The sequence below is a fragment of the Mustela nivalis genome (assembly GCF_964662115.1).
Source record: "Mustela nivalis genome assembly, chromosome: 10".
Classification (NCBI taxonomy): domain Eukaryota; kingdom Metazoa; phylum Chordata; class Mammalia; order Carnivora; family Mustelidae; genus Mustela; species Mustela nivalis.
The window spans coordinates 22,930,896-22,945,693 of record NC_139029.1 but is presented as its reverse complement, the minus strand read 5'-3'; the positions used below and the strand labels follow the sequence as shown (position 1 = coordinate 22,945,693).

The window sequence follows — 14,798 nt, the reverse complement described above, 5'->3', positions numbered from 1 at the left end:
ACTCTTGAGGACAAGGGTTAGAAGATTGGGGGTGGGGATGAATTCCAGTCCTAGCCTCATTGCTCATTTGCTGTGTGACCGGGCATTCTTTTCTCTTCCCGGGCCTCATTTTCTGTATTCAAATGAAAACTTCCTATCAGTAGTAGTTATTTGAGCGCCAACAGTGGGCTTTCTCATCTACTAGCTTAACCCTCGTAACTGCTTATGAAGATTAGTACTATTTGTCATTCCCATTTGCATCTGAGGACACTTAAGTCAAAAGTTACTTGTCCCATCACTATTGAGTGGTATGAGCAGGGATTCAAAACCAGGAAGTCTGGCACAGTACCCATTTTAACTCCTGGACTACCGTGCCTCGTACCCAGAAGGAATGGTAATTTGGCTAAATTATTTATACACCCCCCCCCCTCCATATTACCACCCTCAGTCCCTCTTTGGAAGGGGCTGAAGGGGCTCTGCAAGAAGTTTGGCCTCAGGAGATTCCTGAGCTTTTTCTCTGACTGACCCACCCTCTACAGTCAAATTCCAAGTTGTACTGGGGCTAAAGGGGGAAGGAAAACTCAAACTCTCTCCAAATGTGGTATCACAGTTCTTTATTCAGCTGCCTACGGATAATGGAATAATAGCCAACAACTCATGTGCCTGAAATTTAATGTGTAAATGGTCTGGCTTATTTCCAGCCAATCCTGCCCATGCCCTCTTTTTTGTTCCCACTATACTTTATTTTCAGGATTTCCCAGTTTTTTAGAGGTGCTATTCTAGCTTCCAAAATGCCATAACAAAAACAGTATTTCGAGGTCCAGCACAAAGGTCACTTCAGAGCCTTCCTAGTGCTCAGCAGTCTGTCCCAGCTCCCTAGGTCTAGATAGAGCTCTGCAACAGCATTAGTAATGAGATGTTGAAATAATTTGCTTACAAGTCAATGAACATTACAAAAACTATTGGCTAAATTGTAGTTCTAAAGCCTAGCTAGCATCAGTCCAGGGCAGTGAATGAAATTGTGTAAATCGAGCACTTTTTCGGGGCTCCTAAGGATGATCAGTATCTTCCCCAGTTAGACTTAAGGATAGTGCTCTTCCCCAACCCTTAGTCTGTTTACCAGGTAATCTTGAAAATCTGGTATAAGAGTACAAAGATGGGACTCAAGCCGGAAATGTTTGGAATCTAGGTGTCTCTGAACTAAGGCCCTGATTATTTCCAGAATAACATGTTGGAAATCTCTTGAGGTAACATATAAATCAGGCCTTGATGGCTTCCCATTTTAAGAGGGTGTTCTAGGCAGAGATAAAGAAGATAGTAAGAACAAGGCCTGTGTGGGGTAAGGGGTGGAATGGTATAGCTAGAAGGATCAACAGTGGTCTACAGGGGCATGGCAGAGAAATTTTGAGAAACATGGGTTAAAGGTTATTTTCTCCTCTACTGTAAAAGAAAATTGCAACAATATTAACATTATTAATATTAACAATATTAACATTTTCTAGTCAGTTGGGGAGATCACTGAGAAGGGTGGGGATTGTGATAAAATAGAGCTCTTTTGCAGAAACTTAGGTCCAATAGTGTCAGAGATTTTTCAAGTTAGAACTTTTAAAAAATGTTGGCAATGAATACTCTATCAGCCAGCCCAAACCTTCCTTTTAGGTTGAACCACCTTTTGGCTGGTTCTTTGTAATCTCTTGATTTAGGAATTGACCTAAACAGAATAGTTTTGTTATGACCCCAGTGGCTGAAACTGATAAAATGTCAAAATCCTGCAGATACTCTAGAAAATGCAAACTAAACAATGTGACAGAACACGTATTAGTGGATGCTGGGGGTTTGGAGGGAAGGAGGGACTCCACAGGGGCACGTAAAACTTCTGGAAGTGATGGGTATGTTCACTATCTTGACTGTCGTGATGGTTTCATGGGTGGATATGTCGAAACTTACGAAACTGTACATTTTAAATATGTGCCATTTACTGTATCTCAATTATATTTCAATAAAGCGGAGTAAAAAATTCTTGGGGTGCCTGAGAGCCTGTTAGCTAAGCGTCCAAATCTTGAGCTCAGCTCAGGTCTTGATTTTAGGATTGTGAATTTGAGCCCTGTGTTGTGGTGGAGCCTACTTAAAATTCTTGGGCTGCCTGGATGGGTCAGTTGGTTAAGCGTCTGTGTTGACTCAGGTCATGATCTCAAGGTCTTGGGAGCGGCCAGGTGTTGAGCTCCCTGCTCACTGGGGAATCTGCTTCTGTTCCTCCTCGCAGCTCATTTGCACACTCTGTCTCTTAAATGAGTAAATAAAATGTGAAAAAATATAAGCAGGAGCAGGCTGCTGCAATCCTAATTCCACTGTTAGGCCACACGTTTAAACTCTTACCTTATTCGCTTCCAAAAAAATCAAGTTAGGATGATTTGAAAAGAGACGATTTAGAACTTTGCAACAGGTTTTTTATTTTTGCTTTATATCTAGTACAGTGTTTGAAACCTAAAGAAATACATTTTCTCTTCAAATTTGGATGTGTATATAAATATCATTTGTCTGGACTCAGCACACTCAATGCCACGGTTTCTTGGCCTATGTCTGCTCTGAAATCATCAAGCTTTTCTGTCTACCCAGGGGCCCTGAGAACATGGAAAATAGCCAGAGTTTATAGTTCTTAGAAAACTAAAAGCAAATGGACTTGGAAAGAATAAACCAATGAGGAAAAAGTTTTGATTCACCTTCCTAGGGTCTTTAGCTGGGAACCCAAGCTGTTTTTGAAGGACATCCAGTCTGACCTCGGTGGCTGGGACCTCATACCCACCGTTCACCCCTCCTTAGCTTCTTTAGTCATCACTCAAAGGCAGATCCCATGGAAGCTGGCTATAGGAGACAATACCTGACTCTAGGGTCTGAGGGTTCTGGTAGAGGTGGAACTCTTGAATGACATCCTGAGTCAAGAGGTTCCCAGCCAGTTTCAGGATCTGAGCTTTGACTTCCTTCACTGGCCCCAGGGCATGGCAGTTCTCTCTCCCCAAACCAGGAGCTGAAAATCTAACTTAAACTGGGGAGCAGGGCTCGTGTTAGGAAAGGGGTTTAGGTATGTGCCAACAAGGACATCAGCAGTCAGGCTGGCCAAGAAATAGCGAGGTAGGCCCAAACCCACTGGAGAGACCTTTAGGACACACTACAGAAACCTTTTTCCTGGGTGTTCTGGGCCCAAAATTTAATGTTGCCTCCCACACCCAGTTTTGGTTCTGCACATACCCCAGGTCTAATGCAAAATGCTCTCTCAGAGGAAAATAACAGCTTTAATTCACAGACTTGATTGGTATTGACTTCAAATTCTTCCCTTGTCATGGTCTTAAAGTGAGGATGGGGCTAGGGGGTAGACAGTGGGATGACTGAATCATTTACAAAGGCCTTGGCCAAAGAGCAGCTAGTGCCTACTACATGGATCCCCTCAGGGCCAAATTCTCAGCTGGTTGGCTTAACAAAAGTCTTCGAAAGTTAAGACACAGAAAAAATACTGGAAAAGATTGGTCTAGAATGTGCAATCCTAAACGGCTGTGGAAGAAACCTACTATGAGCAATTTTGCAGTCTCACACTCACTCACTTCTAGGACAGTTTCTAGGACTTCTAGCAATTTCTAGGGAAGTCCTACCTAGAAGATGTTGCTACTGGTAAGGAGTACTTCCTATGGTTCAGTGCAAAGCCTCACACCTTTCCCCAGCCTGCCAGGGAGGCCTCCAGCCTGCCCATCCTCCCTATGGCTCCCCGCCTTCAACTGAAAATCCAGAATCTGAGCTCAGACGAATCTACTGAAGAATCCCAGATGAGGAAACCAAGCTGAGTGAGTCTCAGGGAGAAGAGGGAAGCACTGTTAGGCATTCATCTCCTTCCCTTTTAGTTTGTTAGGAACAAGTAGCTCTAGGGCATAGAGGGAAACATGTAGATGTGAGAACATGGAAATATAGTTCTTTCTGCCAGATGGTTTTCATTTTAAACTAGTGTGACTTGAATTAGAAAAGTGTGCCTGAGAGCTTTCTTTCACTTGTCCTTGACCAAGTACAGTAGCAGCTATGATCTGTGCAGTTTAGCTCTAAAAAATAGGGCTCTTGGAAAGTGGCTTCCAGGGAAAAGAGTAGAAAGAGATCTAAGGGTTCTAGGTAAGGGCGTGGGTAAGAGCAAGGGTCCCCGAAAGCTGAGGTCATCAGTGCCTGCTCCTCAGAAAGGTCATTTGTCCGCACTGCCCCATGTAACCAGACCGGCCAGCTCAAAGTGGAACCTGTGAGGTCTCACTGGAAGGTGGCAGCCAACGCCAAGACCACATAGTTACCTGGGAACAGCTCAGAATTGAAGGCAGACTTGTAACACCAGAGACTCTATTAGTACTAGAGAAGATGTTGGGGGTGGGATAACCAGAGGGGCTGGCAATAAAGAATGGCTGGCACTGTTCCAACAGTCCTTGAACACTTCAGCTAAGAAAGAGGCTCCTTATCCTTGAATCCACACCTAGATACCTCCAGCTCCAACAGAGATCTTAAACTGATATAGCAGCCATGTGCCAGCATGTGAAGATTCCAAAAACATGTCTTTTCAAGCTATTCCCTAAAAGAGGCCGCAGAGCCCCTTCATCCCTACAACATCCATTCAGAAATCTACTGGAAAGCAGACTTTGACCTCACTGAGGCCAGGGTCTGATGTCCAGATGGGGGCTGCCCATGAAGAGTGGCTGTCAAGGTTGGGCTACAGAAATAATGTTTTGGTTTCCAAAAGAACCAAAGGAGAGGAGGAGGAGACACTGAAGGTAATGTTATTGCCCCTGGGGGCTGGAAGAACCTCACCTGTGGACTGAAAGAGGGGTCGAAGGAAATAGTGGGAAAATATAGTCTGAGGAAGACGTCAACAAAGGAATGCTCCTAGAGGCCACTTTATGAGAAATCTGTCCTCATGCTGCACCCTGGGAGACTTCAGCGTTTCAGGTCCTTGGAGAAAACTGGCTCTAAGCAGCAGCCAGACGATCAAAAAAGAGTCTTCCATCTGGTATAGGCCCCAGATCTGAAGTGCAAGATTTTAGAGGAGTAGCTGTGAAAAGCAGGGTGTGTATGTCTCACAATAAAAATCTGGCCCCAACGACAGGGACTCAACTATTGCTTGAGATGTACAAAATAGGTCCTACTAAAGTGCTTTGCCCTTGGGATAAGGACAAGGGGGTAGGGGCAGGTGGCTTTTCTTTGAACTGAAGGGGAAAATTTTTTAATGGAGTCAGTGGGCCAAGTGACAGAGGTCCCTCCCCTTGCCTCCTTGTGAGCCAGTATTTGTCATTCCTAAGCTGAACAATAGCATCTGATGTACTAAGGTCAGGGTACTAAGGTCTGATGTACTAAGGTGGCACAGCACTGGTGTGACTTTTCAGGGATAACCGCAAGCCCCACACCACCTTCCTCAGCAAATGGTTCTGGAGTTGGATCACAACACTAGGAGAGGGCAAATTCAAGACCAATGGCCGATAGTGAGCACCTGAACTTTAGATCTGTAAGCAGAGGAGTAGGGATTTAACCTGAGCCAGAAGGGATGTGCAGGAATGGGAGTAAGAATGGCACTGTCTCTGGGGAAGGGCAACTACAGCTCAGCGCAGGCACGGGACTGACCACGGTGGGGAAGCAGGGGCAGGGCAGACTGTGCCCACAGCTCCACAGTTGGTCTACACTTAGGCAGCAACTTTCTCCACTCCTCTCCCCAACAACTGGACTTTACTCTCATGTAATCCACCGAAGCGTAGGCAAGCCACTGAGGCATCGTACTAGCTTTACTCAAAGAGGAAAGGCATTAGGATTTTAACTGTCACAAGGATGGGAAAAACCCAAACCAGGTCCAAGGATCCCAAACAGGAAAGATAGCAATAACTCTCACAAAAGTCCCAAGGCTGCTAAGTTTCTGTGACCACTGGAGAGGCAGCCGTGTGTGATACCTTACATGGCCAGGGCCTTTAAGACTGAATCTGAGAAGGCAGACTGCTTTCTGGGTTTCCTGATATAAGCAGGATGCTTAGCAATAAGGACTAGAGTGGTAGACTTCTCCGGGCCCCGGGGCCATCCTTGCTCCCTTCAGGTACTGGGACTATCAGACCAGGCTGACCTGCTATATAAAGGTTCCAGAGCTAAGGGTTGGTCCCAGGTGGTGGCCCAGAACCTAAACAGAGAGGAAAAGGACCAAGCTCAGGCTCCCTGAGCGAAGCGGCTTCCCCCTCTCTTTTTGGTCTTCCTCACAGTATCCTACTTATAGAAATTACAGACAGTTCTTCCTCTTGAGACCAATTAAGACTGACCTACCTAATATATAGAATATAAAAAAATACAGAACTTTTTGACATTCTCTCCTTTGGAAGTAAAATATACATGATCCAACTATGGAAGAAGAGGAGGAAGAAGAAAGGCCAAAGGCAGGGATCCCTGGCTATCCCAATACATGACACTCTCACTCCACCTCCTCTGCAACTTATGGGTCACCAGAGCAAGGACTTTCTCCTCAGGAGAGAGGAAGGAACACTGCCCCCTGTCTCGTGCTTAGGAGAAAATACAGCTACCTCAGAGGTTCATTCAACTCCGAGGGGAATTTTCAAGTAAACAAATGAAGTTGGGTCGCACCATTGGAAGGTGGATAGGAAACATGGGATCAGTAGCGACATATAGGAAGCCCCATCTGAAGGCCTGTGCTCCTCCCCTCCGCTCCGACTGGTGTACTTGCCCCTGGAGGGAAGGAGTTCTCCCAGACTAAAGAGTCTGGGAAGGGGCTAGAGGGAGGAAGGAACCTTTTTCTCATAGTGACCTCCCCCTCAGCCTCCAGTCCCAGACCATGCTGGCAGCTGGGATTCCTAAAACCAGGAACTCATGGCTCTTGGAAAGAGCAATCTTAATACAAGAAAAATGTGCAAAAGAAAAAAAAAATTAAATAACTCAATCCAAGCATACAAGATTAATATTCTGTCAGAGCAAGAACACTTTGTTTTGAATTTCTCCCCTCCCCTCCCACCCCCCACCTCTGGAATATTCCATCTGCTCAAGTACCCAAGATAAGAGTTACACAGATCAGGGCAGAGAACTGGGAAGGATGAAGGAAGATAAAAGGGAAGGAAGTCACCACTAAAGGAAAAAAACAAAAAACAAAAAACAAAAAACAAAACAAAACAAAAAACAAAAATTAAAAGGTGCAAAATTGATTACCTCAGTCCTCCTTTGTCTACCCCTGGGCTCCTGGGTTAAAGACATATGTGCAGCCAAAATATAGTGTAAGGAAGAAAAACCCAACACATCCCCTTCTTGTCAGAAAACCCAAATGTGAGCCTCAGATGGTTCTGTCTGTCCAGAGGGTCCTCCCTCCAGGGAAGGGGGTGGAGCAGGTCAAGAGCACAGTTTCCAGGGCAGCAGAGGTGTGTGGTGGCTGATGATGGGGGGGCTGGTTTCCCGCCCACCAGAGGGCTGCTTTTCCGCTGGTTGGTGGTGCTTCCCATCCCCTCCCCTCCCCGGAGGCAGACATTATAGCTGGAAGCCCTCCATAGGGGCCTCAGGCTGCTGGAAGATGAACTGCTGTTGTGTCTCATCCACCTGGGGAGCCAGGCTGCTGTCATCATCTTCTACACCGAAGTAGTGCTCAATGAGGTCGAAGGCCTTCTGGTAGATTTCCTGGTTCTCATGGCTCTGGAGAAACTCAATTTTATCCAAGCCTATGGTGGCAAGAAGGAAGGAGGGACAAGAGTAAACTGTGACTGCTCTTCTATGGGGCCATGAAACATTTATGTTTTCCCTTCCCTGAGGTACATTAGTGTTTATCAACTAAGTAATACGATCAGATCTGTCTTTGACAAGAAAGGAGAGCCAAGACTCTACCAAAACTACATAGCCCCAAAGGAAAAAGACCAAAATGTCAGTTCTAAATCAGAAGCTCTAATCCCGATTTTGCTTTAACTACCTATGTGGCCTGGGCAAATATTTAACTTCTCTGAAGCTCTCAGAGATAAGTGATGAGCACTTTTACTGGAACTTGCTAGGTGAGCTGAAAACCTACCTTCCCATGCCTGTTTCTCTCATGAGTTCTGGAGCTCTATTTCTGCATCTGTGCCATGCTTACTTATCAAAAGAGAAGGATCTATTGCCCCTCAGAGGGAGAAGGAAACAATGCGATAAAACCTTGTTCAATGATGACCCCCCCAAATCCCATAGCTTTACATGTAGACTACTTTGGGGGCCCCACAGTCCCTGGGTCCTGACCTGGAACCTCTCTAGTTAAGGCAGAGGTGAGGCTGGAAGACAGGACACATACCATAGGCTTCCTCAATGAGGCCACAGTACGGGTTGACCCCTGAGCCACTGCGCTTGCCTTCTTGCTCTCCAAGCCTAAGGATGTTCTCTAACCCATTGAGGGCCACCTGCACAATCTTTGAATCCATCACAGTCAGCAAGTCGCACAGGGGTTTGATGCAGCCGAGTGAGACGAGGTACCTAGGGGCAGAGACCAGGGAAGTTCTAAATTAATGCAGGGCAAGAGAGGTACGAGGCACACATGTCAACACTCGTGGCAACCCCTCCTTGCTGAGTCTTCATAATCACTTCTTCATCTCAGTCTCTCCACTCTTCCAGTGCTCTGGGTCTAGTCATTTCCATGGGGAAGGCTGCCATAGACTGCTCCTCCATGTCTCAACTCTCCCTCCTTACTGTAATGTTACCACATTGAACACATTACTTCCCTGTTTAAAATGTTCGGTCCAAGCTCTACAGGCCTGACAAAACAGGCCCAGTTAGGTTCCTACCCTCCTTTTTAGCATCATCTCCCATCATTCCCTTCAAAGGGCATAAAGTAAACATCTCCAGGTTTCTGATTCTTGTACCTTTACTCATGTTTTCACCTGTCCAAAGGGCTTTTACAACCCTGAATCCTTCAAAGCTTAACTCAAGATTATCCCTTTTCTCCCAAGGGTTTAAACATGCTAACTATATTCTTACTCCTCTTCCTGGGCCCCAACCTGAGGGGAAAACACTTGTCCAGTTCCCATCACTCCTACTCATTTGATGATGGAAACCAAAATCAAAAACCATACACACAATGGCTTTCTATTTGCTTCTCTCGAGTGTCACCCCTCCCCAAAATGATTTCCCAAAAAGTTGCTATGAATGAATCACAGCATGGTTCCTCCTTCATTTGTATGAATAACTGACAATTATATAGATTTAAATTCTCTGGAAGGTAGAAAGTAAAGGAGAGATGGATGTCTGTGTCCTAGGTTTCTATTCTCTAAGAAGGAAAGAGGTACATGCTTTAGAGCAATCTATTCCAGATTCCAAAGCCAATCTAGCAGCTTACCACTTAAACCTGGTGCTGTTGGACCGGTGTAGACCTATCCCAGGAAGAGCAGTTTAGTGGTTTTTGTAGACCATGAACCAAGAATAAGAGTACACAGATCACTCAAGACAATGAAAAACGAATGGATACCTGATCTGCTCAGGGGTTCCTCCTGATGTGGCATTGGTGATGGCCCAGGCTGCCTCTTTCCTTGTACGGAACTCTGCTTTCTGAAGAATTTCAATCAACACGGGGAAGATATTTGCATCTATGACAGCCTGAGAGAGGATGGCGGGGCGGAGGAGGTGGGGCAAAGACACACACAGAGAAAGTCACTTTAAGAAGATTAAGCAAATCTAGCCTACAAAATTAGCTAAGATTCAGACATCTCTCTCTTCCTGGGGGTCCTTTGTTCTTCCCATAGAAGCAAGAGGCTACAGAGGAACCTGGCTCCTTATAAATCTTCAACAGCACACAGACCCCAATTTCTTTCTTTCTTTTTTTTTTTTTTTAAAGATTTTATTTATTTCATAGAGAGAGAAATCACAAGTAGGCAAAGAGGCAGGCAGAGAGAGAGAGAGGGGAGAAAGCAGGTTCCCTGCGGAGCAGAGAGCCCGACGTGGGGCTCGATCCCAGAACCCCGGGACCATGACCGGAGCCGAAGGCAGAGGCCTCAACCCACTGAGCCACCCAGGGGCCCCAGACCCCAATTTCTAAAGGGAAACAAACTGTTTCTTCTAGATCCAAATATCCCACAACCTCTCGTGTTCCCTTGCCTTCCCACCTGCTTCTGCCCTGGCCCCTTCCCTTCTACTTGTTTCACCTGTATTTGAGCCCTGTTGCCAGCAGTGATATTTGAAATGGTCCAGCAAGCTTCCTTCCGGATTGACTCCTTGGGGCTGCTCAGCAAGTGGAGGAGGCAAGGGAGGGCGGAACAGTTAAGAATGACCTAGAACACCAAAAGCATAGGAAACAAAAGAAAAATCAGGTAAACAGAACTTAATCCAAATTAAAAACTTTTGTGCACCAAAAGACATCATCAACAGAGGGAACAGGCAAACCACAGAATGGGAGAAAATATATGCAAACCATTATCTGATAGGAATTAATATCCAGAATAAAGAACTCTTACAACTAACAAAAAAAAACCCCTGAGGAACCTAATTTAAAAAATGTTGAAAGGGCTTGAACAGACATTTCTGCAAAGAAACACAGATGGCCAATGAGCATATGAAAAGCCGCCAAACATCACTAATCATCAGGGAAATACAAATCAAAACTGCAATAAGGGGGCACTTGGCCGGCTCAGTTGGTCTAACATCTGACTCTTGATCTCAGGGTTGTGAGTTCAAGCCCCACAGTGAGTTTGGCGCCTACTTAAAAAACAAGCAAAACAAAAAACCAACAAACTAAAATAAGATACCATTTCACACTTATTAGGATGGCTATTATCAAAAACCTCAGACAATATAAGTGTTGGTAAGGATCTAGAGAAATCATAACCTAGTACATTCCTGGTAGAGATATAAAACAGTGAAGCCACTGTGCAAAACAGCAGGCAGGCCCTCAGAATCTTAAACATAAAATCAGTGTATGATTCCGTAATTCCACTTCTGGGTATTTACCTAAAAGAACTGAAAGCAGGGACAGATACTTATACATCACTGTTCAATGTAGCCTTATTCGTTAATACCCAAAAGGTGAAAACAACCCCAAATATCTTTCAACAAGACAAATGGATAAATAAAATGTGATATATGCATATAATGGACTACTATTCAGCCATAAAAAGGAACGAAGGCATGCCACATACTACGAATGAATGAACCTTGAAGACATTAGGCTAAGTGTAATTTGCTGACACAGAAGGACAACTATATATAGTTCCACTTATATGAGGGACCTAGAGTAATCAACTCCTAAGATTAAAAAAAAAAAAACTGTTGGGATGCCTACCAAGACTGAGGCCCAGGGAAGAGGAAATGGGGAGTTATTTAATAGACACAGAGAAGTGAGGGGCACTGAGAAGGGAGTGAGGGGATGATGAAACATTGTGGGAATGGGTGGTGATGACAAATAACGTGAGTGGACTGAATGCGACTGAGGTGTACACTGAGTGGTAAAAGCAGTACATGTTATGAAAATTCACACATATATGCACACATACACACACACAGTGACCTAGGAAAGGAATGGGGGTTTGAGTGAGATCATTCACCTGTTAGAAATCTGTCAAGAATCCCACAGAATTATGCCAACTACTCGAGACCAAAAGAATACTCTGATCTCTAGCATTTCAACAAAAGAAACCTTTTTACTGTGCCCTCACTGGAGGTCTTACTAACATGAGGAAGGGTCTGTTGGATTCTGAGGGCATAGGAAGTAGGGGTAAGGTTCCCACAGCTTTGTGTCTCAAGGAGACCATGACTCAAAAACTTAAGAATTATCCTACAGTGTCCCAGTTAATTAGTCTCTTCCATTTAGTTTTCCTTCAAAAGCACCCAATGGACAATGATTTCCAACTTATAAAAGAAATTAAGGCAATCAAGTTGATCATACAGAAAGTGGCAAAGCTGGAATTTTTCACCCAAGCCCATGCTCCTGGACCATGCTGTCCCCCAACAGGACCCAAACTCTTGGTTAGGGCTTTTGTCCCTAAGTAGTTCCTTCCTTACCTGGGTTTGGATGTCATCCCCGGTGACGATGTTACCCACTGCTCTCAGGGCAGGAGAGGCCACTTTGTAGTCATTGTGCCTACAGAGGAGGGAGACTTGATCAGCAGAGGGCCAGCAGCATTGTCACGGCTCCAGACCTCTGCACAGAGTGGCAAGACTGCTTACTGCAGCTCTTTAGTTGGAGCATGGAGAACTTTAGGGAATCTATTTCTACCCACTCACATTAGAAGCTCTACCAATCTTCGGCAGACTCCAGAGTCTATGACTGCCTGGATCTTTTCATTGGGGCCATCAGACAGATAAGAAAGGGCCCAGCAAGCATCTGCCAGCAAGTCTGAGTCACTGCTGAAGAGTAGGCGAGACAGCACAGGCAAACAAGGGGAGACCTGTTGGAAGCAGAGTGAGAGGCACTTGTGAGGGGACAGGGCTTACATCAGCTCTATCACTACCCCTAACATCGCTGTATCCCCCTCTACAAGGACATCCAAGCCCTAGAGATTTCTGCTTCATTAAACCATCAGGACTACCTTTCTCACTTTGCTATCCAAGACACAAAAGATCACCTACTTTATTGACAATTGCCTCTTTCAGTTTCTCATGGACTGAGACCCTAAGGGGTCCCCCAAAGACTTGAAAACTCCTATATCAGAATGCCTGCACGTGAAGGGAACTGCTTTCACTCAGGCACTGGTAAGAAGCTCTCTCACCTTTGCAAACTCTGGGGGTGGGTTCTTTCCTCGGCAGAGATTTGACAGGGCCCAGACTGCATTCCGTGTCATTGTCAATCGTGTGGACTTGGTGAGGAGTCTGAAGGAAACAGTAAAGCATAGACAGATCCTGAGCAATGATGCTGTTGGCACAGGGCTTCACCTAAGAACCCCAGGAGCATTAGACTCCTAAGACTAACAGCTGCACTTGTCTTCCTACCCATAGACCTAAGTTCACTGAGCTTGCTTGGGCCAGGTGGCCAAGCTACATCTTCACAGAGGATTAGGGCCAGCTGTGGCTTGTTAAGATCATAGCTAGTAAGGACATACAAAGGGCTGGAATTTGAGTAAACCTGCAAGCCTTTTAAGATAGGACATACTGTGCTCCTAACTCTGGCCACAAGATCTAAACAAGGAGTATTGTTCTCTTTGGAAATGAAAGCGGAAGATCTAGTCTGAGGTAAGGAATGATTTTCTGTCGAGGGACCCAAGAAAGAGCTGTAGTGGTAGTCTATGAAATTATGGTCTCCGAAGTACAACCCATCCATCTATTTTAATTTAGATGAAGCTGTTTGAAGGATATGGGAAGGAAGGATTGGTAAAGGATCCCTATAATCCTTCATGGGGTCTTTAATCTGTGGTTTACAACATAGCTCTCCAATGTACTTATGCATAAAATAGCAAATCAATGCATTCCAATGAGAAGTTTGGATTTTTCCAGATGGGCTAGTCTTGCCTCTCTCTCCTGGCTCAACAACGAGGCAGGTATGACCAACATGAGAATCTATAGTGCCACGAAGTAAGCAAACAGAAGATTCTCCTTGGCACAGACACAATCTTACAATCTTCGTACTCTCAAAATCTATCTCCATCTTTTACTTTGGCAATCAACATAGTTTTAGTTTTTTTTTTTTTTTAACTTTTAGTAGTTTTGCACTGACTCAACACCTTAAGGTAAGCTGCCCCTGAGAGATCTGCCATGTGGCTACCTTACAGATGCCCCAGGTGCAGACAATCATAATTACTCACGTTAACAAAGGATTAAGGATGGAACAATTCAAGACGTAATCTCGGCAAACGGAGCTGTCTCCAGCTATGTTTCCCAGTGCCCAGACTGCCTGAAAAGGGGATAATGGAACCGTCACTCAGACTCCAGTGGCTTCTGTCAATATTTTATACCAGAGTGAGTACCCACCAGCAACTTGGGACAAAAACCGTATGAAGATACCCTCCTTGCCAACGTCCTTACTGAGCATTCGCTCTGAGGGCCTTTCCTCTCAGAGTTCCTGATTTAGTGGGGGAAGACAGGCTGACATCTGTACTGCTGCCAAAGAAGCCAAACCAAGACCACTCTATGCTCACTCTTTAGAAAAAAAGGAAGTGGGCGCCTGGGTGGCTCAGTGGGTTAAGCCGCTGCCTTCGGCTCGGGTTGTGATCTCAGGGTCCCGGGATGGAGTCCCGCATCGGGCTCTCTGCTCAGCGGGGAGCCTGCTTCCTCCTCTCTCTCTCTCTGCCTGCTTGTGATCTCTGTCTGCCAAATAAATAAATAAAATCTTAAAAAAAAAAAAAAAAGAGGTGAATTGCAAGAAACCCGTTCCCATGATCAACACCTCTAAAAAGAAAAAGAAAAAAAGGAAGTGATTGGAGAGTTGCATTCTTGCAGCTCCGGGATCTACCCTGTATGTATTAAGGGAGGAAAAGGGAGGCACCACTTTCCACTTTCTATACAATCAGTAGAAATCCAGTGGAAGAAATGCAAGATGTGTCTTAATCTCTATGATCTGTAGGTATTGAAAAATGCATAATGTGCTGTCTTTTTTTCAACACCACCTCTGATTCCAAGTTTTCTCTACACCAGCAATCAATTATCCGACACCATTTGTTGACACTAACTCTCAGAGTTAGCAGAGATTCCGAAGGTTAAGGACTCAGGTCCACAAGACTGCCCCCACTTTAGACACCAGCTGCAACTCCCAGGTGCCATCATACTTCTAACCAACTGGCATACATTCAAAAGTTCACATAATCCCCTCCTCAGGTTCAATAATTCACTAGAATGATTCACAGAACTCAGGGAAAACACTTTGCTTACATTTACTAGCTTATTGTGATGGATAC

General features: G+C 45.0%; 1 protein-coding gene across 4 annotated transcripts in view; it reads right to left on the bottom strand.

The window, feature by feature from the left end:
* Positions 1-2,404: 2,404 nt before the first annotated feature.
* KPNA6 (karyopherin subunit alpha 6) overlaps positions 2,405-14,798 on the bottom strand; it is a 57,423-nt gene continuing 45,029 nt past the window's right edge. For all 4 annotated transcript variants that reach the window (XM_082685677.1, XM_082685679.1, XM_082685676.1 and 1 more), the window contains 8 exons: positions 13,710-13,798; positions 12,681-12,780; positions 12,196-12,359; positions 11,974-12,052; positions 10,122-10,247; positions 9,449-9,576; positions 8,282-8,460; positions 2,405-7,685 (listed from right to left, as the gene is read on the bottom strand). In XM_082685677.1, the coding sequence (XP_082541803.1) occupies positions 7,498-7,685; positions 8,282-8,460; positions 9,449-9,576; positions 10,122-10,247; positions 11,974-12,052; positions 12,196-12,359; positions 12,681-12,780; positions 13,710-13,798 (1,053 nt within the window). In that variant the 3' untranslated portion in view covers positions 2,405-7,497. The remainder of the gene's footprint in view (positions 7,686-8,281; positions 8,461-9,448; positions 9,577-10,121; positions 10,248-11,973; positions 12,053-12,195; positions 12,360-12,680; positions 12,781-13,709; positions 13,799-14,798) is intronic.